This window comes from Leptonychotes weddellii, chromosome 5, assembly GCF_054177405.1.
Source record: "Leptonychotes weddellii isolate Sample4059 chromosome 5, ASM5417740v2, whole genome shotgun sequence".
In the NCBI taxonomy this organism is placed as follows: Eukaryota; Metazoa; Chordata; class Mammalia; order Carnivora; family Phocidae; genus Leptonychotes; species Leptonychotes weddellii.
Genome location: NC_138373.1, coordinates 125,422,419 through 125,449,630, shown reverse-complemented (window position 1 = coordinate 125,449,630; position 27,212 = coordinate 125,422,419). Strand labels below are relative to the sequence as shown.

General features: G+C 34.0%; 1 protein-coding gene across 1 annotated transcript in view; it reads right to left on the bottom strand.

Moving 5' to 3' along the window:
- The window catches only part of PTPRQ (protein tyrosine phosphatase receptor type Q), a 231,612-nt gene that overhangs the window by 125,771 nt on the left and 78,629 nt on the right, over positions 1-27,212 (bottom strand). The window contains exons 20-26 of the mRNA XM_081818978.1: positions 23,493-23,613; positions 10,427-10,587; positions 9,576-9,721; positions 4,354-4,522; positions 2,643-2,933; positions 2,111-2,386; positions 1,603-1,754 (exon numbers count right to left, since the gene is read on the bottom strand). Of these exons, the coding sequence (XP_081675104.1) occupies positions 1,603-1,754; positions 2,111-2,386; positions 2,643-2,933; positions 4,354-4,522; positions 9,576-9,721; positions 10,427-10,587; positions 23,493-23,613 (1,316 nt within the window). The remainder of the gene's footprint in view (positions 1-1,602; positions 1,755-2,110; positions 2,387-2,642; positions 2,934-4,353; positions 4,523-9,575; positions 9,722-10,426; positions 10,588-23,492; positions 23,614-27,212) is intronic.

Sequence of the window (27,212 nt, the reverse complement as noted above, 5' to 3'; positions counted from 1 at the left end):
ATCAAGATGTTTAAAAATTTTAGAATATAACTTCTCATATTCAGGTAAAGGTATACTGTCATTTCATGCTTAGTGTTATGACAATGCTTGATGGATTTTTTTAAATCTTTTTTAAAATAACAACAACAGCTAATACATTTAACATGTGCTAAAGATTATTCTAAATGCTTGATATAGATTTTCCCTTTATAATCCTCTTTTTTTTTTTTTTTAGATTTTATTTATTTATTCATGAGAGACAGGGAGAGAGAGAGAGAGAGGCAGAAGCAGGCTCCCTGCTAAGCAGGGAGCCCAATGTGGGACTCGATCCCAGGACCCTGGGATCATGACCTGAGCTGAAAGCAGACGCTTAACCATCTGAGCCACCCAGGCGCCCCTATAATCCTCACTTTTTAATGTATGCATCTTTATAGCTCCCATTTTGCACTTGAAGAAACTGAGTCAGAAGAGATTAAGCAACTGCTATAATGCAGCACATTAAGTCTCAAAATGTGATTGCAGTAAGAAAATGATTGCTTTTTACTTTTGATATACATTGATATACATTTCCCAGTGACCCACACAGATAAAACAAACAAAAAATGGGAATATGTTAAACATATTAGCATTATTAATAGAATTTCACACTTCTGGGGAACAGATTCCACATTTATGGAGTACTATAATTCAAATTTTACTCAGCCAATCAGATTTTAAAGTAGTATCTTGATTTCCAGAAAGAAAGTCATTGCTCCTTATGACATAACCTTAACCACTGCTTTTGCTATTTACTATTTACTTTGTAAGCTACATATGCCATAAAAATGATTTACCATCAACAATAAATTATAATACATATAATATTGGGGACAATGTTTACTGCAGAGTTTTTTCACTCTTACTGTAACTAAATAAGAGCATTCCAGTTCTTCATTTGCCTTAGGGAAAAAAATAAAAACACTTTCTTAAATAAATGCCAGTCATATAACATTTCTTTTGGCAATTAAATGCTAGAAATCATACAAGTATATATGTATACTTGAGATCATTTGTTATATCAGTTCTTTGGGTATTTTTCATTGATTCTGGAACCTAAAAATGGAGGAGGGAAAGGGTATCTACTGTTGCAAACAAATTAGCACTGAAAGGAAAAGAATAACTGTATATCTTAAAAGACCAATTAGTGTAGGATTATATTCTATCAGGGAAGATTAACAGATGTCCAGCATAAATACTTTTCTGAAAGGTTATAAACATTCACTTGGTATCTCTCTTAACAATAAATAGAAATATATTGCATTTAAGATAATAACAGGTTTTAAGTAGTCTAAAAAATTTACTACATACTTTCCAGCATTAACAAAATAATGTAATTATTTCTTAACTCATAAATATCTAGAAGTTGTAAATTCTAAGTAAATTGCTCTACAAAGTATTCACCTTCCAATCTGACAAATGTTTTCTGTGTTTTCCACAAATATCCTCAAATCGTAGGAAAAAAAGATTATTCAAAAAGATGGTCCTTATTTAATTTAAAGCAGTCCATTTTCCCCGGCATGTCAAAAGATTTTAATTCAATTTTTGAATTTTTGAAATTAACTTATACTGTTATAATCAACCTACCTTATAAAATATAGCATCAGTTTCATGTTCATGAATTCTTAAACTATATATTTTAACAATACCGCCTGGAACAGGACTTGGGTTCCATTTCAGCCATACAAAGTCTGAAGTGTAGTTGATTAGGGTCAAATTTTGAGGAGGTGCTAAAGGCACTGCAGGAAAACACATCATAAAACTTATTCATAACACTTTTAGCATAAAAATATCACTGTGACTCTAGCTTCCTGAAGACACTAGTTAAGATTTCTAAAATGATGATATTTTAATTTCAGAAATAAATAGCATCAGTAATTACATTTTTATACTTGGAACTCAGTAGTTCCAAAGTTGTTTTAAACAAGCACTTCATTCTGAAGCTTGAGCTAAGAAAAAAAAATGTTCAGCAAAGTAGATGAATAGTTGTGAGCCTGTTACAAATAGGTAATTGAATATCCTTTCAATTTCCACGCTGTTCCTTAAAAAGAGAGAGCAAGGCTGCAACAGTGAAGAGGTATGGATTCCGGCTTACCTGACTCATCTGTGTAAAAGAAAAGAGTACTGGAAGGACCAAGTCCTTTTATAGTTCTTGCAGCGGCAAAAAAACTATATAATGTGAATGGCGAAAGCTCTTCCAATATTAGATAATTATCAGAAGTAACGAAAGAGTAATTTTCATTTGGTCCTTGTAAAGTTAAATCATAACTTATTATTGCACCATTTGGCTTTACTGGGGGATCCCATGATAAGAGAACTGAGGTAGAGGAAAGGTTTTTAAAAGTGTTGATTATTGGTGAAGTTTCTGGGACTATAAAAGAAAAAAAGAATATTAAATGAAACAAAAGTGAATTAGCATTAAAAAGAAGAGGCTTTAATAATGATGGGACTTAATTTTATTAGCAGATAATTATTTTAATTTAAAAAATATAGAGTTATGTTTATTGAAAGGCTAATTATTTGAGAACAAACAGATTCTATATAAGAATGATGTTTTCTATCAAAAAGCAATATAAATAAGAGAACAGCAACAATCTGCTTATAGGCAATAAAAGGGTCCAGCCTACCATCTTCTTCAGTTTTGATGTGTAGCTGGGCAGTATAGGTATCAGAGAATCCTTTTTCTGTTGATGGAGTGATTTTTAATATATAATCAGTATATTTTTCCAGATTATCAAAATACACGTTTCTCTCATATGCAACGAGAAGTGGTCTCACATGATGAGGAGTCTGCTGTAAGCTCAGAGAAACATAGTAGAAGACTAGACCATTTGGTTGAGACGGCGGGCTCCAGCTTACATTTATTGCAGTTGACGAAATGGACTTGTAAGTTAGGTTTCCAACAAACCCTTCAGGTACTATGGTAGGTAACGTGCAAAATATAAAAATTATCAGTCACCCTAAATAAAAGTTGAGTAAATTCACAAACTGAGGGTAATTGTTGAAATGGCATCTTTTATACCATCAGCTCTTACATTGTTTAAATGCAGATGTAGTAATACCACCTATTACAAAGTATCATTTCAAAATAATTATATTAAAAATGATTCAAAATATAAACCCTGTCATCTTTAATATGTGTGAGATTGCTTTATATAATATTCTCTTGTCTTTTCTTTCCTACAACATGGAGATTATCCATGTATTATACATGTATGACTGTGTATATATACTCAGATATTTAAATATTTGATAATGTATATTGTCTAAACAATATTTTTATTTTCTGTCTTCTAAAGATTATCTTTAGCATACATATATCACATCTAAGACCTCTCACCTGCAACTGTGCCCAGTAAGTGTTTATTATTCATGGTGCTATAATAGTCACTGATAAAACTTATAGTTTGGTGAAAATATGGGGACAGATCTGCATTTAAAGAATGCCTGAAATGATATTGACCACATACTGCACTAAAACACTTTGCTAAAGACTCTGAAAGCACATATTTTCACACATTTTTCGTATCTTATTCTGTTGCTCAATGTGTAAACGATTTAAAAGATTGTTCTAAGAAGGAAAGCATTCACTCCTCCTACTTATTGTGTCTGCCAGTTTACAATCTTAAGACAACACAGAATCTTACTATCAGCAGAAGTTTAGGTCAATGCCATTTCTCAATAAGAGACTAGTCTTTAAGAAATAAAACGACACCAGAAACAAGAAGAAATAGGCAATGATTTATGTATCATTGTATTCTTGAAGCTGAAACCTAAAAAACACCAAGCACTTCAATCATTAGAGTTTTCTGAATCCTCAGCACAAACAGGATACTGCTGACGCTGTATACAAGAAACTTCTGGGGTTAAAAAAGTAAAGATATTCCAGGTATCTGAGTCAAAATCATAATAAGAACAAAGATGCTGTATAGAGTCCTATTTGGACTCAAAGGCTGAAATGGAAGTTGCTAGATTACAAAAAAAAAAAAAAAAAGGTAGTTCTTAAAGCAGAGGAACAAGTATATTAAGTATTGGAAAATCCATCCATGTATACAACAGTATTTTTCATGCTTATAACTGGATGGCTGTGACATCCTTTGAAGAAATAAGAGTGACAGTTTTCATGAATGGTAGCAGTTTTCATGAATAGAAAAGGCTGTTATTATTGTAGCAGTTTTATAGCAACATTAAATACATTTTTAAACTTCTATAACTAGTTAAATGTGCCTAAATAAATTACAGATTTCACTAGCAATATATACAAATAGAAAAAAGGTTCTGAAATAAAGTTTTAAATTAATCCTATTAAAGATTAATAAATGATTTTTGTTTACATACTGTCTTGATCTGTGTATACTTCAACTATGTCACTGCTTTTATTCCCATTTCCAACTGAAGTACTTGCTGTTACCCAAAATGTATAGTAGCTGAATATTGCCAGTTTCTCTATTACTGCAGATACGGTCATATTGTCAAAGTCATTGGTTACTTCACGGAGTGTAAAATTCTGAAAAATAAACATATTGTTTTAATTGTTCAGAATATAGTTTTAGTACACATGCACATCTCAAAATAATTATTATCCATGAATTGGTTGTCTCATTATGTAAATATGTCAATTTGAGAAAAATCAACATAGAAAATTTTAGTGCAATAATTAAACTGGAAATATGTTGTACTAAAAGAGGAATGGGTCGTAGTAGTTTTTATCATAAAACCAACATACAGAATAGCAAAGAGTAGAAACTTCCAGCTTAAGGAGAATGTTCAGCAGCCAATTGAAAATGCTACAACTGTACAGTGTCAGTTTTCCTTATAAGACATTCAAGTATTTTTCAAAACACTGACATATATTTTTGAACAAGTTTAGGATTATTATAAAGGCTTTTATTTTTTTCCTGCTAATGATGAAGAAATTATGAAAGTATTCACCTCTTTCTCTCAACTCAAATGGTTGTTATTCATCCTTAATGAGGCTTTTTTTTTTTCTATAATCATGGGGAGAAATAGGAAGTCCATTAGATGCATTTTCTTTCTTATATGCAGAGTAAGAGCAATTTTAAAATTCTTTTGCCTGACTCCTAGTTATATTTGTCCTAAGGCATTTTTTGATGATTAGGGAATTTATTTATACAATCATTTCCTTTCTGACCATATTTTAAACACAAAACACAGAGTTAAAACCAATTATAAAATAAAGGAAAATAGACTTAAAAATTATGTAGGCAATTAGTATGAATAAGTCTTAATAATAATGTGCATCTACACCAAGAAAGCTCAATCATTCCAATCCATACAAAGCTTTGAGCTTCCTATAGATCTAAATTCAATTCTAGCAGTAAACCCTCAATAAATCATCTCAACTCAAAGCTTTTCCTTCCTCATCTATAAAATAGGAATAATTATTTCTCCTTCACAGAGAGATTTAAGGATTAGATGATATGGAAGCACATAAAACAATATCATATCTGGTACACAATTAAAAGCACAATAAATGATCATTAGTTCATTTAAATGAAAAACATAGGGTAATCTGGGGCGCTCAGGTGGCTCAGTCAGTTAAACATCCAACTCTTTTTTTTTATTTTATTTATTTATTTGGTACAGAGGGAGGAAAGAGAGAGAGGCAGAGGGAGAGGGAGAGGCAGACTCCCCACCTAGCAGGGAGCCTGAGGTGGGGCTCAATTCCAGGACCCTGGGATCATGACCTGAGCTGAAGGCAGATGCTTAACTGACTGAGCCACCCAGGCACCCCAAGCATCCGACTCCTGATTTTGGCTGGGGTCATGATCTCATTGTCCTGGAACGATCCCCATGTTGGGCTCTATGCTCAGTGGGGAGTCTGCTTGAGATTCTCTCTCTCTTTCCCTCTCTCAGTGCCCCTCCCCCCAACTCTCACATACACACACACTCTCTCTCTCAAATAAATAAATAAATCTAAATGAAAAACTTAGGGTAGTCAATTTGACTAAAGTTTATAGTTAGGATGGTTCTATAATGTATCAAAAAATTAAATTCAGCAAAGTTTTGTGGTTCTTTTGCCAGTATTTGGTGGAGAAGGGAGGGAAGAATGAGTGTAATAAAAGATCTACCTCAATTTTGTGGTTGCTTATTTAGGAACAGATAAGTTAAAACAATATAACAATTTCACACAAAATATGATCTGTAAACTTCAATATCTTTTAACATACCTATTTGACACATGGAATAACTGGCTTACATGAAGTATCTCTTAAAAATATTAATGTAATTAATTAGTCAGCCATTTAAAGAGAAGGAAATCTTGCCATTTGTGACAGCAAACATGAACCTTGAAGGCATAATGCTGAATGAAATATGTCCAACAGAGAAAGACAAATACCATATGATCCCACTCATATGTGGAATCTAAAACAAACAAAAAACCAAAACCCTGAACTCACAGATACAGAGAACAGATTGGTGGTTGCCAGAGTTGCAGGGTGGGAGGGGGTGGGCAAAATGGGTGAAGGTGATCAAAAGGTACAGACTTCCAGTTATAAAATAAATAAGTCACAGTATGTAATGAAAAATATATTAACATAGCTTTTGGTATAAATTTTAATTTTTCTTTGTTATAGAATTTATTCTGATTACCTGTCATAAATTACCTATTGATTACCAATAATAAATTACCTATTGATTATTCAGAAATGAATTATTCTGAAGCATCCAGAAGTCATTCCTGATGAATATGTGACTTAGCATGCCTAGACATGTAATAAATTTGGAATCAGATCAATTATCTAGATGATCATTTCAGTCATTTTATTTGTTTTGGGAAAAACTTTCAGCTCAAATTATCGAATTAAGACTTGCTACTTTGTATATATAAAAGCAGCCAGAAGTTATATAGTGAAAGCTTCCAAATTCAATTAGCATTTTGTTAGTGTAACAAGACACTATGTCAGGCACAGGAGGAGATATGACATAAGTGGGTAAAAGTGAAAATGTGGAAGAGTTAATACACTCTACTAAACACAATGTACAGCAAGCAAAGGAAAAACAAATGGTAGCAGAGAGATTAAATTCCCCAAGGTAAGAAGGAAAAATCACTTCACCACAAACTCAAATGCTCCATCATTATGACTAAGTACCAAAAATAATGTTGGTCTATTACAATAATTTTATGTTCTTTCAACTAAAAATATTTATTGAGCATTAAACCTATGTATGATACAGTACCAGAGGACTTTGGGGGATGGAAAGATACGTGTCACATGACTCTTTTCTTCAAGTTATTTGCTATGGCATAGGAGCTAAGACAAGTAAGCAGATACCAGGAATGAAAAGCAGAATATGATGTACTGTGCATGAAGTATTCTACAAAGTTCTGTGGGAAAGAGAAGGAGGAAGAAAAAAGCGATACACTTATTTGGCTGTATAATTTTCATTTCGAGGATTTCTTCTATTCTGCCAACCCAAAATAGAAAATTAGGAAGTGAAGATGCTGTATTTAATGCTAACTGAAGGAACAAATTAAAGCACAGATGAACTTCAAGCAACATGAGAAATGTTTTCACATCATTAGCCTGTGCCCTCTTGCAGCTGTCACACTTAAAAGCATTCTTAAGATTATTTAATAAAAGATTACATTTTCTAAAATAGATGAATTATAAATGGGATGGTATCATATACCCAGGTTTGAGTAAACAGGCTCATAAGATCATGTTGAAACTATAGTTAGATGTTTACACTTCATTATTTAGATGTGGACAAAGAGAACCAAAACAGAATTTTGTATACCGGCCATAAAGTAAATTGTGCAGAGGCAAAACCTTTACTAAGATTTAGAACTACTGACGTCACTTTGCAATATTTTTGTTAAATGCATGAAAGAAGAAAAATCTGCATTTTGAACGGCCTCTGTGACATAATGACACATTGTTAAATTTGTAAAACAACACTGTGTTAAAAATAAAAATAATAATAATAATAAATTGCACACTAATCCCATTTCTTTTCTCCAAATAGCGTAGAACAAGAAGGAATAACAGAAATTGCTTAATGTACATAGAAGCAGGGAAAAAGGATCCTCCTTTCTTCTGCTGTTCTTAAGGTATTTGTTTAAAAAGTCTACACCTATAACTATATATATATATATATATATATAGTTATATCTATATCTTCATGTCTTGTATAAAGTAGTTTTCCTTTTGGCATGAAGTTTTAAGTAGTCACACTTATTCAACCCCTACCTTTAGAGGGCCTTGAGCAGAATATAAAAACAAAACCAACCTTGACTTTGTCTTATTCACTGCTAGGTTGCTAGGTTAGTCCTGAGACGGCTGGTAACGTTCTGCTCTGACCCCACTGGTTACTAGGTTAGTCCTGAGACGGCTGGTAACGTCCTGCTCTGACCCCACTGGTTACTAGGTTAGTCCTGAGACGGCTGGTAACGTCCTGCTCTGACCCCACTGGTTACTAGGTTAGTCCTGAGACGGCTGGTAACGTCCTGCTCTGACCCCACTGGTTACTAGGTTAGTCCTGAGACGGCTGGTAACGTCCTGCTCTGACCCCATTGACCGGCCTAAACTGCATCGTAGACACACTAAAGCAAAGAGTACAATAAAGCATGCTTTATTTCCTGAGATTGTAAATTGCAACATTTCTTTGAAGTTAGTTTTTTTCCAAATTATATTCCAACTCCCTCCATTCCTGATTCAATCACAACCGTTCCTAATTTTTACCTTTTTCATATATTAGAGTTCTATAAAATATTTAGTTTGGATAAAATAGAGGATCTCTATTGAGTAAACTGAAAATACTTCTCTACATGAAATGCATTTTAGCTACTTTCATAACCATCATTCACATCAGAAAACTGTGTGATCCTAAAACCCTGCATACTTCAAGTTAAATAACCACATTACTAGTGGTTTTATTACATCTAATACTAAATAATAATAACAACCCCTCCTGCTAGTAGTTGAAAATTTTTTAAATTAAAAAAAAAATACACAAACACATCCAAACTTGAAAACTATTTATATTGTATACAAACAAAAGGGAAAAAATTTAGCTAAGAAATAACCGAGGGTAAATTAAACCATTAACTCCTCAGAGAACACTTCTTGGAGAAGTAGAATTAAGGGCCATATTTATACATAGAATTTTAAATAGGTGGCAGCTTCACTGTTAGCAATACATTTGAAATGTGGGAGCATGCATAGCTAGATTAAAATGTATCTGACAGGGCGCCTGGGTGGCTCAGTTGGTTAAGCGACTGCTTTCGGCTCAGGTCATGATCCTGGAGTCCCGGGATCGAGTCCCGCATCGGGCTCCCTGCTCGGCAGGGGGTCTGCTTCTCCCTCTGCCCTCTTCCCTCTCGTGCTCTCTGTCTCTCATTCTCTCTCTCAAAAAAAAAAAAAATGTATCTGACATTTCTCATCACGTTTTTCAATGTCAATGGGCGTTTTATAAAATGTCTGTGCATAATTATCAGTATAAGATAAATGATTTTTCCACCAGGCCAAGTCTATATCATCATCAATAAAACTGAAGGATATAAATAAAGAACTAGAAGAAAACTCAGGTCTTACCTGCACAAAAGTACCTGAAGTATTTTTGTAATAAACAGAATAATATTGTATAATCCCATTAGGTTTTGAAGGAGGCATCCAAAAGAGCATTATTGATGAAGAACTGAGATTTGCATAATGAACATCTTTGGGAGGATCACTTGGTGCTATAAAAAAAAAAACAATTGGACAGAAAACTGTACTTGTGGCTCCAAATAATGTCTGAAATGTTCTAAATTTTACCTGTCTTTGATAAGTGATGACCATCGTTTTAAAAAAAAAAAAAATTAGAAGTCAGAAATGAAATCCATAGACTCATTGGGCCATCCCTCTCACACTATATCATAGCAACATCCAAGCAGAGGACTGTTAGATTTCTTACTGGTAAAACACAATCCCAGCCCCAAAACATGCCTACTGCCCTGTATTTGAAAAAAAAAACATTATAACAAGTCTCCAATATAAAACACATAATATGAAATTCTAATTTAACCTAGAATCTTGAAATCTGATAATAGAGAACAAAGGTAGAGAACTAATTTCATGCATTTTACTTTGTTTCATTTAACAAATACATAAAATGCTTACTAACTGTCAAGTTCTGTACTGAGTGCATTTACAAATATAAACTCATTTAATCCTCATAAGGACCCTGTAAATTAGGTATATATCGTTTCCATTAATACAGATAGGAAACTGAGGCACAGAGAGATTAGCTTTCCCAACATCACACAGCTAGGAAATGACCAAAAAGCAATTTTGCCTCCAAAATGATGACAGATATTAAGCTTAATAATACATTTCGATATTTAATGCTTATTTTTTTCTGAGTAGGATCTTCTTTTACTTGGCCTACATCCAAAAGAACTCACCTCCCTCGGGTGTTCGAAAGTTAATGATACTGCTTCTCATTTTCCCATCACCAAACCTGGTGCTAGCTGTTACATAAGCATTATATTCAACATCATAGTCCAAATCTGAGAATTCTAATGATGTTTCAGTTACATTAATAGCTTTTAATGATGATCTATCCCTGGGAGAAAAAAAAGAAATTATCTGTATAATTGACTATTAAACATTACATATACATTTTGAGCACAAGCACATTAAAAATAAGCAACATTAATGCACAGAAATATCTTAATCCAGACTAACAGGATAAAGAAGCCACTTATTCTGAAATGCTGAAAAGAGTGAAATTCAAAATAATTCAATAAATAAATTTCTTTTGTTTTCAAGTATATTTAGTAATTCAATCAAGTGTTAATAAGATGTTCTTATTAGAATTTACCTGGACTGATTTCAGTAGAGCTCTAGGAATACTGTGTAGTCCAAATAATTATACTACTCCTTTTCATACCCATGTTTCAGTTTGTTCAAATATTTTTCTTTTTAAGTGCTGGCAACATCTTATTTATACTCTTTGTCAAACAAATTCACTTTTCATATATTGTACAAAAGTAATATTTACCTTAGACTAATTCAAAAAATAGTAAATATTTGAATAGTATCACCTAAAATAGTGAGCCTATGGGTTATCTTTTGTTTATTAATTATATTAATTACCATTTAATTATTAATTTATAATAAATTATGTATTAACTGGAAACAAACTGAAAATAGTGCACGTATAATATACAAAAAAGAAAAAGGTAGAGCTCATGTCTTTCATCCAATTAAATCTTAGAAGTACTTAAAATGTCACTCCAGAAAAGAAAACACAAATAAATATTGATTAAAAACTCTCCAAGTAAGTACTGAAATCACAAGGGGAAAAAGAAAATCTAAAGAACAAAATGTTGCTAAGTAATATAAGACTACAATTATTTTATTTCGGTCATGCTCGTAGAGTTTCTATAGTTTTGAATTAAGTATAGATTAGAATCTAAATTAAAAAATGAACATGTATATATGGGTACTGAAAACTGCATTTAAAAAGAAATTTAGGGGCACCTGGGTGGCTCAGTCAGTTAAGCGTCTGACTCTTGATTTCGACTCAGGTCATCCTTTCAGGGGCCTGGGATCCAGCCCTGCGTCAGGCTCTGTGCTCAGTGGGGAGTCTGCTCTCTCCCTCTGTCCCTCCCCCACCTCTCTCTCAAATAAACAAATCTTTCAAAAAAAAGAAGTTTAGATTTTTAAGAGCAATAAAATTAATTATGAAAGAATGTAAGGGAATATGATCAAATCACAGAAAAAGTATCTCTCATGTAATCTCATTTTTCCTCTGTATCACAAAGCACCCAAGAAGTAAATGGATATTATTTTCTCTGAATATAAAACACTCTCTCTTTGCCATTGAAATAAGTAAGAGTATCCACAAAGACAGACATTTCAGGCATGGTTTCACTATTACAAAAGTGTCAATCCACTCCAAATATTAAGTACGGTTATCTGAAAAGTAGTTGGAAAGCTTACCATAGTGAGAAAAATATGGATTCAGAGTATGGGATTGGAGACAGGCAGGATTAGCAAGGCTATTCAGCAATTTGAAACAGTTCCATCAGACAGTGTCTCTCAGAAGCAGTAGGGACTTCACTGAGACCCAGGAGGGGGCTTTTAGAACTTAATGCTGTGGCTGTTAGTCTCAGAGAAAGATGCCTTGTCATAGAAACTTTACCCAATTCCATACTCCTGTCATTGGTCACAGGTCATTAGAACACTGCAGTATGGTTAATCCAATTCAGATCTCCAAAGCTATGAAATTAGCTAAAGTAATCTAATTGCATTTTATCTATTTTTAAAATTCCTTTTCAAGCATATTTTTTAATGCTATCTGTTGCCTTGCATCACTACCTTCTTGCCCTGACCTTCACAACAAAGTAGTGCAGATGACTATGCCTACAGGAAGAAAAACCCTGATTATGTTCCATAAATAATGTAGAATGGAGGCAATCACCTGGAAAAGGCAGGTCAAAAGTAAATTCTGTCTCACATATCCAGATATTTTGGTAAGAAGAAGATAGTCTTTATAAATTGTCTGAATAACAAAACCAATAATCCACCTCAGCATATACAGATATAGTTTCTACATCTATATTGGTTTACCCTGAGACAAAATAGTACTAACAAAATTTTTCAGATACTGATAGGTCTTGCTGTTTCAGGTTTTTTTGTTTTTCTTTTGGAGTTTAGGATTGTTGCTGATATTTTAATGACTAAGGTAAAAAAAAATATCTGAGCATCAGTAAACTTCAACTGAAATTTCAATTTCTGATCTAAATTCAGAACATAGATCAAGAGACAGTTTGCTCTATAACTGAGAACTTGGAAGTAAAAATGAGAGAGAAGTGCTGCAGTCTCTGAGGATCTGACTCCATTCTCCTTGCTCTTATGCAATTGCCAGATTGGAGAAAAGACCCATGAACCTCTGGGCTGATGCCTGAGCTTTCTGCACTCCAAGGAGGAGTCTCAGTGAGCAGCCCTGCAGTTCAGATGGGTCACACTCCCTCCCGTGCATAAGAAACCCTGGTTTGACATGGCCATAATCTTTTGGTTTTAACTGGCTTAGTTTAAAGATCTCTGTTTTGTTCTTATTAGTTTAAAAATATTATAATAGGAATATTAGGTGTTCCATTAGAGTGTTTTATTTCCATTTATAAAAGTATATGTTCTTCTATATCTTATTTTTTGCTTATATGATCTATGTGATAATAACAATGATTCTTACCATTATTTTCCCTAATTTGGATATATCGTAGTTATTCAGCCATTCTTCTATAAAATTGACATTTAGGTTGCTTTCTCTCTCTCTCTCTCTTAGTTACTAACCATGATGCAGTAATCATTCTTACACAAATGCCTTTTCATAATGGCACCTGGATTTCTATAGGTTAAATTCCCAGTAGTGTAATCATTGAATCAAATGGTTTGATTTTTTTAAAATTCTAATTATTACTGTTCCAAAATTGTTTCCTTTCCAAACTATGAGTGATTATAATTTAGAGCCACAACAACAATGTGTGAGAGCACATCTTTTGGAAAACTCTTATTACCAGTCTGGATATTAATCTTCTTAATTACTGCAAGTTTGACCAAACAAAAAATCTATTTAATCTGTACATCCCTAACCATTTGTGAGACAGAATATCTTTTCATATGTATATTGGTCATTTGTGGTCCTTTTTCTTTTTTGCATAACATACACATTTCCTTTTCTATATTTTACTGTAATGTTTTAAATGGAAAACAATATATATTAGAGTTAGAAAGGCATTGTTCTTTCAATTAGTGCTCCAAACAAAGGATAGATACTTCCCCAGCCCCTCTGAATTTAGAAATGATATGTATACAATCAACATTTGACAAAATTTATTGAACATCTACTTTATTCAGGAACTATGTTAGAAATAAATATGAGTAAGATTTAGCCCCTGTCTTCAAAATAGACAAAATAGTAAATAATTATAAAACAATTAATTAATAAGAATGGGATCCCTTTAAGGACAAGGACAACACCTCTCCCCATCCCGCCCCACCAGTGGCTAACAGCAAAGAAAAGGAGAAGAGCAAAAAAATTAAATCATAAAAAAAATAATAAATCTGTAAAATTTGACTATTGGTAACATCTAGAAAAGGAGACTAAAGCATAGCTCCCAAAGATGTAGGAAATTGTTGACTAGAAAGTTAGTTTGTAAGGTTTGCGAGTAGAATAGGGAGCTGAGTGTGGTGGGGAGAGAAAGAATAGAGGCCTCCCTGACAAAACAGGTCTAAGTCTTACATATCCAAAAGTATAAACTGTGTAGAAATGGAAGGAATATAAATGCCAACAATACTTAATCTCTAAAATAGATAACTTTCAACAGCAGGCAAACCTCCTAGTCAGTGTAAATTTTCAAACTGAAAAAAAACTTGAGGGGAGTCCTCAGTGCCTTTGTTTTACTGGTTTAATTGTAGAAACTTACTAGAACATTTTAAAAGCTTTCTTGAATTTGAGACATCAAAAGAATTTGAATGACCTTGGAACTATTTGAATAAATATAGGATGCAGTTTTTCTGTCTATACTCACTGGTAACATCAAGAAAATGTCTTGGGATGGGATTAATGGAGTCTTTAAAATAAAGTTATTTCCTCATTAAGTTATGATTTTTTTTTCAAAAAACGGAGCACATTTTTTTTTTAAAGATTTTATTTATTTATTTGAGACAGAGAGAATAAGAGACAGAGAGCATGAGAGGGAGGAGGGTCAGAGGGAGAAGCAGACTCCCTGCCGAGCAGGGAGCCCGATGCGGGACTCGATGCGGGACTCGATGCGGGACTCGATCCAGGGACTCCAGGATCATGACCTGAGCCGAAGGCAGTCGCTTAACCAACTGAGCCACCCAGGCGCCCCAAAAACGGAGCACATTTTGACATCTAGGCATAAAGGAAATTCTAGAGTAGAAGAGCAATTTCTTTGGTCTGGTTTAGAACTTACTTTGCTCATCTCTTATCACATCAAGATCATGTTAAGCAACAACTGCCAGTGAAGGAATCTTGAGTACCAAAACCACCTGGGAAGACTGAAACAAATTCCACTTCCCTAAGCATGAACATGAATGGTTTTCTACACATGGTTTGAGACCCTTTGAAAGGTCATGGTCTTAATTCTCAATTTCATCATTTGGTATTTTGTTCCATGTGGGTAATCTAACCAAATGACATATCCATCCTTGTCCATTCCTATGTATTTATTTTCAAAGCTATAATCTGTTATATAAATATTCTAGATTAAATATTTCACTAACTAAATAACACTTCCAATAATTTCAGCATCCACTTGACTCTGTCAAATATTCTCTTCCTCTATGAACCAGTGATTTTCACTCATTTTCCCAGTATAAGGAACCTGCTCTTCTATGTTGCACCTTACTCTAGAACAACTACCCTGCATAGCTGAGTAGGTCTAATAGACTCACAATTATGTATTAAACAACCCCAAACTAGTAAGACACAAATAGCTGCACAGCCTATGATCCTAAAGCTCTTCTAGAGTTTCAGAGAAAGTCTGAGTGAAAGCAGGGTATTTATTTGTTGTCGCTGTTTTCTTATTGTCATCATTTGGTTGGATGGTTGATTTGGCTCGATTTTGTCTTGTTTGTTTGCCTTTAGCAAAAAAGACACACTTATAAAATTAAAGGCAAAAGCCATAAAGAGAATGAGGTTGAAGCTGGGGAGCCATTTATAAACCATGATCTTAGAGTAGACACAAGGAATTAAGGACCAGAAGACAGGAGGAGGGTTGTGCTTGAGCTGAAGGAAAAAGATTTCATTCCCTGAGAGTGGATGCAATTCCTCAGGCCAGAATAATAAGTTTAAATTTTATTACAAGAGGAGTGGGAAGTCCTTGGAGTATTTTCTCTAGCAGTGTGATCTTTGGGTACAGGGTTAAAATAAAGATTTTAAATCCTGTACAATATTGAAATTCATATTCTCCCAATAGATGGACAAATAGAGATATATGTATACCCTTATTCAAGCCTCAAAAATCCATGTATCTGTGCTGCCCACCTCTCTAACTTCATCATCTCCTGCTTTCTTCCTGTACCATTATACTTAAAATATAAGGCTGTCTTGCTGTTATCCACACAAGCTTCCTACTATTAACCACATCTAATGAAATTATTTGAGCTCCTACATCCAATTAGTATATCCCGGATTTTCAACCATGTGTCAATAAATTCCCATTTTTGTGTAAGCCAGTTTAAGTTGGGTCTAGTCACTTGAAACTAAAAGTCTTGACTGAAACCTCTTCCCATTCTCCCAGCAGTTTCTCACATGCCTTGATCCTGAGTATTTCCATTTGCATCATTCCTCCCTGAACAAGCTCTACTTTGTCTGTATAGTACAGACAGAGACCAGTAACCAAATGGTTTGCACATGAAACAGTATACTTATTCCCTCACAATGAATATATCAATTAATGCAGACCAATAACAAATGAGTGATTTTTTTTGGTAGAAATAGCCCATATGAGTTGATGCAATAAGCTGAATTTATCATAACCCCATAAGTGTTTATCACAAATACTTTTATCAAACTAAGACTTCCCTAATCCTGTAAGTATACTGCTGAATATTTAGAACAAATGCCATTTATAACATTTATTGCTAGTGATTTGAGAAATGCATGATTTAGGACTAAGATCTAGGTATGAATTCTTACTGTCATCTTCTAGCTCTGTAAATTTAAGTAACTCCTTAATCTCAGAACTCAGTTCCACACCTACAAAGTGGGAATAATATTCTCTTTAAGATATTTTTATGAAAAATAAATAATATAGGTAAGAAACTTAACACATTTCTCCCAAAATACTAATGACTACACTATCCCTCTTGGGCCCTTTTGCCTACCTCTCCAAGATGGTTTTTCCCCCAAGTCTGTAATGCAAGGAAATCACAATCTCTCCCAGCTGTGTACATATCACAAATGCGATTTAAAGACCCCTAAATTTAAGGTGTAAAAATTCAAGATCCACCCAAGCAAAATAAATGACTAAGAAGACTGGATTTGAAACAGGGTGTAGTGGGAACTCTGGTAAATTGCCAAGTAACTGCTCCATCTAAAGATAGTTTCTATTCAACTCCAGCTGATTTTTATCACAGGGAATATGGCAAACTTCCTGATTTCTGTAAGAAACAAAGGAACCTGAAGTTTTACTAGAGATCTATTCATTGTTAAATGCTGACAGAATTCTATTCAAAATTTATTAACAGTTCACAGGTCCAGCAAAGCACAGGTGGCCCACAAGTAGCCTGTTTATGACTTGGCACTCACGTTCATCCAGGTCATTCAGAAAAATGACTAACAAATAGAACTGAGATGGAGCTTTTAATATCCCACTAGAAACCTCAAGTTAAATAACTCAAGGGCATCCTTGTATTGAACCACTTCTTCTACCTGTGTTCATATCTCTCCCAGCCCAATTTGACCCCAATATTCCATTTCTACAATGCTACTTATCAACTTCCTGGCACAGTTCATTCATATGCCTCCAAGTCTTCATATAAAATTGTCCTCCTTAATCCATAGAGGATACATTCCAAGACCCCCAGTGGATTTCTGCCTGAAACCATAGACAGTTCTGAACCCTATCTATGTTTCTTTCTGTATATACATACCTATGATGAAGTTTAATTTATAAGTTAGGCACAGTAAGAGATTAACAACAATAACTAATAATGAGATAGAATAATTATAACAATATATTATAATAAAATTATGTGAATGTGACCTCTCTTAAAATATCTTATTGTACTGTACTCACCCTTCTTCTTGTGAAGATGTAACATGATGAAATACCTATGTGATGAAATGAAGCGAGGTGAATGATGTAGGCATTGTGATGCAGCATTAGGTATTATTGACCTTCTGATGATTTGTCAGGAGGATCATCCACTTCTGGGCTGCGGTTGACTGTGGGTAAGTGATATTGCAGAAAGCAAAACCGCAGAAAAGGGGAGACTACTGTACTGTTTCCAATGAGATGTTCTCCTGATTTATCAATCTATCTTTATAACCTTCCCTTTCTGATTATTGATCTATATTGTATGCTCAAACAGGTAGTTTTAATAGGGTGAACATATTTTAGAAAACTGGAAGCAAGAGAACTAAGCATACTTTGAGCAAATAGAAGGCCATTTCAAAAGGTAAACTTTTATGTTACAGGAGAAATTATTTGACCGATGACATTCTTAAAAAAGCTGACTTCCTAATATACTACTTAGCAAGTATTTTTAGAATTATTTCACACACATACTTTATCTCCAATTAGTCTACAATCATTTTTAAATTCTCTCTATATTTTTTTTCTCCCCACAGAGTTTAATAAACATTTGTCAGACTGACTAGTTCAGAATTAGTTCTCAAAATTACTACTAAGAAAATGAGAAACATCTAAAAGCCAAGATTTGTACATAAGCTAGAATTTTCAACATTACTTTTACTCCAGTCTTTTAGCTATACCTTATATGGCATTCACCTAGAAGATTTATAAACAAAAAAAGAAAACTACTGTTAAATTTTACTAAAAATATAGAAGCAAAATTGCTAAACAAATCCAAGTTGAATTCAACTACAGATGGTTCCCAACTTACAATGGTTCCACTTAGAATTTTTCCATTTCATGATGGTGTGAAGAGCAATACACATTCAGTAGGAAGTGTACTTAGAATTTTAAATTTTGACCTTTTCCCTGGCTAGCCATATGTAGTACGATCCTCTCTCATGATACTGGGAGAGGCAGCAAGCCACAACTCCTAGTCAGCCACACGATCATGTGGATCAACAACCAATACACTTACAACCATTCTGTACCCATATGACCATTCTGTTTCAGTAAAGTATTCAATAAATTACATGATGTATTCAACATTTTATTGTAAAGTAGGTCTGTGTTAGAGGATTTTGCCCAACTGTAGGCTAACGTAGGTGTTCTAAACATATTTAAAATAGGCTAGGCTAAGCTGTGGTATTCTGCAGATTAGGTATATTAAGTACATTTTTGACTTAATGATACTTTCAACTTATGATGGGTTTATCAGGATGTAACCCTATTGTGAGTCAAGGAAGATCTATATAAAGTAAGTAAATGAGCTTTGTATCAGTTTACTACAATACTACACCTCAATCTAAAGTGTATTAAAAGAATAACTGCTCTAATAGGAATTCATTTATTTAATGGTGGTTGCCCTTGTAATGCAAAGACTGTTTATCATTTAGACATATATAAGCATAATTTATCAATATAACCGAGGGAAAAAATGCTACTTTTATCATCTTGATAAATGATAAAAGCTATTAAACAAAACAAAGTTTAAAAGGAAACATCATTTAAAAATGCAATTAGTTAAAGCGATTTCTGTGCACACCATCTAAAAATCAAATGTGACTCACATAGGAGTGGTTATAAAATGTCTGCACATTAAACCTCATTTTGTAGAGAAATATTCATGACAAAGAGAGAAGTCACCCATTATAATTAATAAAATTGGCAGTCTGCATTTGGTAGACATACTGAAAATAACAAACATCCAAAGATGTTGTTTTTAAAAGAATCTGGTAATTACTGGAACAACGAAAATAATGGAAACTAAGAAGTATGAAAGAAATGTGAACTCCTGAAACAGGAACACTTTTAATAACAATACCACCATTTATCCAATATTTTAAGAGAGCCACACAGATAATTGAACAGCAGTGCCAAAATTCAACCCCATGTCTCCAAAAGTGTTCCAAGTCTAGACAAAAAACTAGACTTGGAACAAAAACATGTAATATTAAAACCTTTATAAGCAGTTCTTTCTATATCGTTTGAAATCTAACTCCTGGGATGTCTAAATTATTAGAGTTAATATATTAAGAGATTATTTCTCTAATTTCAATAAGTTGTGAAATATCTTTAAAGTTTTAGTAAATTTATGCATCTTTTAAAAAATCTTTATCTTGGGGGGTGGGAGGATGGGTTAGCCTGGTGGTGGGTATTGAGGAGGGCACGTTCTGCATGGAGCACTGGGTGTTATGCACAAACAATGAATCATGGAACACTACATCTAAAACTAATGATGTAATGTAGGGGATTAACATAAGAATAAAAAAATAAAAATAAAAAAATAAAAAAAAATCTTTATCTTAACACTTAAAAAGAAAAATTCACATATTCATTCCAACAGCTTTATCAGGCTTGGCTGCCCAATAAGTTACACACACACTCAGGCACTTAGAAGGTCATTGAACGGCTCTTTAACTGAACAAGTCAGGGCAAAGTGGCCACATTCCCACAACTGGACTCCAAGTTCATTTTTCACAAGGACACCTTACTCAAAACAGGCTGTGGGGCCTCTGCAGTTGAACCATGCCCCTAGATTATGAGACCAGCGAAGTTAGCATGATTCTCATGGCTACTTTGACTTCAGAGTATCTTATTTATTGAAGTGGAACTTTCTGAATGGAGAGACTGAGTTACTGCCCGCTCAGTAAAATATACATATAAAATTTTCAGTAACATTCTAGATTCAGGCAGGCAGTCAACAGTAAAATACATACCAGTAGCCTGTTCTTGACAGATTATATAGCAGCCCTGGCTCAAGGATTTCTTTCCCTACAAGAGTCTTAAGATTGTTTGCTAGTTGATGCTTTGCTGTTGGTTTTTTTTTGGCTATTTGCTGGTTTTGATGAATTTGCTGTGATCCAGTTCAATTATTTTTTTAGAGTCATCCTACAGCTGGGGATATACTTCAACAGTCTTAAAAGGGGGACCCTGGCTCTCTCCAGTACAAAGGAGGGAGGTGATTCTCTTGGATGATGCCCTACATAGTGACCACCCTAATTCTGCAGTCTTAAACTCTCCAGCTGATCCTAGGAGCAGCTTCTCTGACTCAATGTCTCTATAAATACCTCTCTGAATGGTAGTAAGAAGGGCTTGCTCCTTCTTAGGATGGAGAGAAAAATGATAAGCCTCTTACAGAATCTCTGTCTTCAGTATGCCACCATGTTCAGCAAGATCTAGACGCCCCTCTAGCAGATCATCCAGGGCTAGGGAAGGATGTGGAAGTTACCTTTGCAATCCTGCCCACTGTAGATTGATGAAAGCATCTAGCTATCTGAAGGTTAAGACAGACATGCTAAGAGAGCTAGGGCATTAGAATAAGCCTGAGGTTGGATCAAGGATAGAACGGAAAATCAGAACTAGAAACTGTGACTAGAAGCTATGACTACAGGTGGGCAGCAGCACGATTCCCAAAAAGCCAGGTAAGATGAGCCATAATATTACAGACTTGGGATTCCCTGACCCCACTTTCAGTGGGCTTCCCTTGCACCTAGAATCCATCTTATGAAGTGAGACAGAAAAGAGACACACCTCAAAAGAGGAGAGAGAAAGCACCACTGGGGAGTTGAATTTGCACAGCATGATCACTGTATAGAGGGATGAGACTGTCCCTACAGTATGGGCCAGAAAACCCAGTCATAAAATCTTGATTCTCACTTTTATTAACTTGTTTCACTTCCATTTTTCCTAACTCAATAAAATGGCATCATTCTTGATTCAAAAATCTAAAAGTCATCATTGATTCATCTTTTTTTTTTATCCCCACAGCCAGTGTATCTCCAAGTTCTGTCAACTCTCCTTCCTAGATGTAGAAAAAAGCTACCCACTTCTCTCCCCCATTGCCAGTAACATCTATTGCCCAGACTACTAAAATAAGCTCCTAGCTAGTATTCCTGCTAACAGTTTTGCCATCTACAATTCTACAATTCTTTCTCCATAAAGTACCCAAAGTGCTTAAAATTCTCTAGTAACTCTTATTACAGTTAAATGAAAATTAAATCCTTTTTGTGGCTTGGCTCCTGACCTATGTCTGCCTCCTATCCCTCAGTATTACTCTGTCTCTCTAACCCCCAGCAACACTGACATCTCTGGTCTTCAAAATGACAAATTATGTTTTTTCACAGAGCCTATACAGCTGATGTTCTTTATTCTTGGAAAATTCCACCTTGCAGATCTTCATATGATAAAAAGCTCATTCTTGTCATCCAGACTGTAACTCAGAACAACTTTTTCAAAAAGGATTTCCCTAAGCATCCCATCAAAAGTATCCTTCTTTCCCCTGACTTTCCTTCATTTGTTTGTTTATGTGATATATAGTCCAGTTATCCCTTTAGAATATAAGTTCCTTGGGGGAGGAGTCATATGTGTGTCTTGTTCACTGGTATACAGACTCTTTATCAATTTTGTTGAATGAAGTAATGAAAAATGGATAAACAAATGAACTGGGCCACAGAGAAGAATGGTTACCTTCTTCCCATTGCTTCTCTTCCTATTGATATTTCTCATGCCACTCTCAATTTTTCCATGACTAGGCAAAATGACTAGGAGTCAGGTAATGAAAAAAATAGGAAGTACAGTCCTAAAGAGTGGTATGCAAAGGGTTTAAAGAGAGATTAGGGAAAGAAGAGTCTTAATTTAGGAAAAAGAAGAGTAGACTTCCTTAAAACATCATAGCCTCTCAGTGTTGGACCTTCAAGTCAGGAATATAAAGGTAAGAAATGCATATGTTCTATAAAGTATTGTGTAAATTGTATTTTCTGAGTTGAAATATTTAAAACCCACTAGGAAATATATAACTGGTGAATCTTTTTATGAGGACTTACATTAGATCAAAGTGAGGATTTTTTTTTTTTTTTAAGATTTTATTTATTTGACAGAGAGAGACACAGCGAGAGAGGGAACACAAGCAGAGGGAGGGGGAGAGGGAGAAGCAGGCTTCCCGCCGAGCAGGGAGCCCGATGCGGGGCTCGATCCCAGGACCCGGGGACCATGACCTGAGCCGAAGGCAGACGCCCAACGACTGAGCCACCCAGGCGCCCCAAAGTGAGGATTTTTATATTGAGTTTTCATGAAGCAGTAAAACCATGTTGTTAACTGATGTGATATGAGCTATAGGATTTAATCTTTTACAAAACTGACACATAAATAGGTAATCAGGGTAAAGGTGATCAGAAAAAAATATAGACACACTGCTTAAATTTCATTGGAAAATTGACCTTAAATAACAGATTTGTGAAGAAATATCTTTCAGTTAAATTTTAGTTAAAACTATTCTGCTCAAAGGAACTTAACAAGACAGTGACATACAGAATACTTGTGTAAAACTCTGAGTTTAAAATTATATGCTTGTATGCACAGAAGCTGATTAATCAATGACTTTTAAGAGCAGAAATTTAGTATAATTATGCATGATATACACTTTTTTAGGTACAAAAATTATGTTATTTGACTATGCTTGGACTTCTACATAGTATGGGAAAGACTTGTTTCTTTAAAAAAGCATATTAACTAGCCTATTAACAATCAGGTTCTTAATGTAGCATCACATTCTGAAATAAAAAAAACTACATTCCTATTATGTTACAGATTAATACTTGTTCTCAGAACTATTTCCAAAAAAGAAAAAATTTCTTACCAGACATAAACTGTGTAATAGAGGATAATTCCATTTGGCTCCAGGGGTGGTTGCCATGACAACTTCACCGTGACACCAGACAACTGTTTTACAGAGAAGTCTTTGGGGGGAGAATCAGGAGCTGAAAAGTTAGGGTAAGGATAATATATTTTATTAAACATATGTAAGAGAAGGCTAAAATGGAAATGCACAAAGTTTTCATTATAAACATTCTGGTAAATGAATCAGGCATAGTGTCTTTCTCCATGAGCATGGGAGACTAATTGTTTACTTTCAAAATGAGATGATAAAAAGAGATTTGCATGGTGGTGTTAGAACATCTGTTTCTGTGATTCAATGGAAAAAAATATTTCATGAGAAAAAAGAACAAGGGGTATGTCACAGTGATTCACCTACTGTTCAAGTACATCTTGGTAAATTATCATCCTCTAGTAAAAATAAAACTACTGGGGTGAATAAATATAATATGCAGTAAAAGTGCTCCTCAAACAATAAAAAGAAGTGGAAAAAATCACACATTCAAGAAGTGGTAGAATGATAAGCATAACACTGGGAGAGCAGTTAAAATGACTGACCTCACAAATAAAAACTACATTCCTCAATTTCAGTTGTCATTAAACTGTAATATAGTATCAAATTTTTTTCACTGAGTCTTCAAAATTGAATGGTGACAAAGAAAACCAATGTAGCACATAAATAAGAATATGGACAGGTAAGGGTCTACTTCTAATTTTGCTATGACAGCATAAGGATTCAAATAACTTAGCCATTCTGCACTGGATAAGCACTAAAAAAAACTACTAGCAAGCTACTTAACCAAGTTCATATTTACATTTAGATAAAATATTTAGAATGGCATTTCTCAGCTACTGTGTAACACCACAGTAATGTCTTAGAAGATTAACATACAAATTTTGCATATAGAAGGGTATAAATTACTAAAAATTTTTATCACTGTTATAGTTATATGTGGAAAGTGAACTCATAGGTAGCTAATAGAAGTTTTAAGAATTTGTTCAGATCTTTGAACAATGTTAATTTATAGATTAGCACATGTGCACATCACTTTTTCCAATAATTTGAAGAAAACCTTACCTGAATTATTTTAATTTCTTTTTGATTTTCTGAATAATCTCAGCTAGATTGTGTGTGTACATATGCTTGTTTGTGTATATGTGTGTTTTCATTATTTTGGTAACAAGAACTTTCCAACAACAAAAAAATTATTGAGCAAATAAAAGGTTTATGAGATGAATTCTAAGGAATAATGGTGACAGTTGTATTCATATTTTCATTTGGTATTTTCACAGGCACTACAATAAAAATGCTATCAAATATTGATTATCACAAGAATCCATTTATCACTTGGAAACGTCTGTTTCCCAAGATATGAATTACTTCTGAGAACTCTCATTTGTCAAAAAAAAGCCTATGATATTTCTACTAACATCTTTACAAACTTAACTTCTGTTTATCACTGGAAAAAAAAAGGTTTTAAATCAAAAATAGTACTCATTTAGAACATAATATGTTGTAACTAAGCATTTCTATTCTATAATATGCTTTAAGCTTTTATGTCAAATATCAGATAATTCTGAGTGTTTTATTTTAATTTCAGTATATCCTTGGGCTTTTTCCTTTTTTATGTAAAACTTTTTATTGCTAATTAAATACAATTAACATGTCTATCTAGACAAAATATGTACTATAGCAGACTAAGTCTTAATCATTTTGGCATTTGTATTCTGAAGCACAATTTTAAAAATGAAATTGGCAAAGGGGATTAAGAGGCACAAACTTCCAGGCATAAAATAAATTTTTAAAAATTAAATTTACTTTAAAGAAAGAAAGAGGGAAATCAGAATACATAAATGCAATAATATCTTTTGCAATCTATCTAATTCATCATGACAGAGCATATGAGAATAGGTGAGAAGGGTATTCATAAGACTCTTCCTCCCTCTGGCTGCTGTGGTCTTTCCTATCTCTTATCCTCCCTCTTCACTCACTTTCCTTCAGGTCACAGCTTAGGTGTAACTTCCTCAGTTACACTTCCTCTGATGCTAAAGTAGCTAAAATTCCTCTTTTGTCCTTAGGAATAATTTGGGGGAAATACTTAAGCCAGTGATTAAAGTTATAAAGATTATTCGTCTTTACACAAATCAAATTTAGATCTCTTCCACTAAACCACAAGTTTCATGAGGGCCAAGAGCACTTAATACCCAAGAAAGCAAAGCTTCTCAGTCCTTTATCCATTCTTGATTTGCTGAAATTTTTCAGTAAAGGGGTCTTGTTCTTCAACCTGCTCATTAGCAATTATATCAATGACTTGGCCAAGGACTTAGATGGTAAGTTCACCATGGTGACTTATACCACGGTAAGTTTAACAGTCCAGGTAATTCAGATACACAGTATAGTTTGAAACTATTGACCTAAGTGGTAAACAAACAAACAAACAAAATAGACAAACAAACAAAAAAGACTTTTGTCAACTCTGCAGACAACTCTGTCTGCTCAGCATATATGTTTACTACTGGTCTAGGTTCCTGCATATAGACCTCAAATTCTTACCATCAGGACTATATTATTAAGTTAGAAAAAAAAAAAGTGGATACTATGTTCAAAAGGGCATTGCATAGATGATTTAGTACATCTTTCTTAGGCATTATCTAAGATGGAAAAATGAGCTAACCTCACCCCCGCCCCAGCCTTTAACAATCGTCCCATTGGGAAGGATTTACTTATTAGGTTAATTTTTTCTTTCTTTCAGCACAAAGAATTGAACTATGAAAGAATGAAAATTTGGACAGGTTTGAGTTTTGATGGAGAAATAACCATAGTTAGTGGATGCAATGACTAAGGAAGACCAACCCATGAGAGTACTTAGAACCTGGGACAAACCGAGCAGCCCACCAGCATGCTTTAATGAAGTAATTTGATGGAGGCAAAAACAGGGAAGGACCTAAAACAGAGGAGAAAGCTCTGAAGACTGTCATTTTGGATAAAATAAGAACAATGCAGAGAAAGGCCTTCCCTCTTCTAGAAGTATATAATGCACATTTTGTCCTGTTGAATGATTAGAATCTGAATATCCACAGAATGCAACCAAACTTGAGGATGGAAAAACTTGAAAGAGAGGTGGGGAAAGACACCCTACAAACACTTATGATATCCTTCATAACAACAGGACTTCCCTTTGCAGAAATAAAAATAGAAATAACAGTCTCAAATATATACAATGTATAAAACATAAAATGTAAATCCAAATCCCAAATATATTCCTCAAAAGTAATTTTCTTAGCATGATATATACCTAGAACTTGGTGAGGTACCAGTGTAAAGTGGTCTCAGTAGTAAAGTTGATTTTATTCAAGTTAAGAAAAGATATGTTTAAATATTCAATATGAAGGCTATTAACATTCAGGAATAGCATCTTGGCAAATTATGTAGAGAAACCTGGAAACTGGCCTGAACTCATTAGCAAGCTAATCCGAATACAGTAAAAAAGACTGCAGGTTGATATAACAGAATCTACTACAAAACTGATGTAAATATCTATTCTTATGAACATTAAAGCTGAAAAACACAGTCATAACCTACATTAGTTGATGTTCAGACCATTCAAACCAAGATTTTAGCCTTAAAAATTCCCATAAAAAATATTGCTGATTTCTTACAGAGCAAGGATGACTTCAGAAACAAAAAAGAGCTTTTTATGAG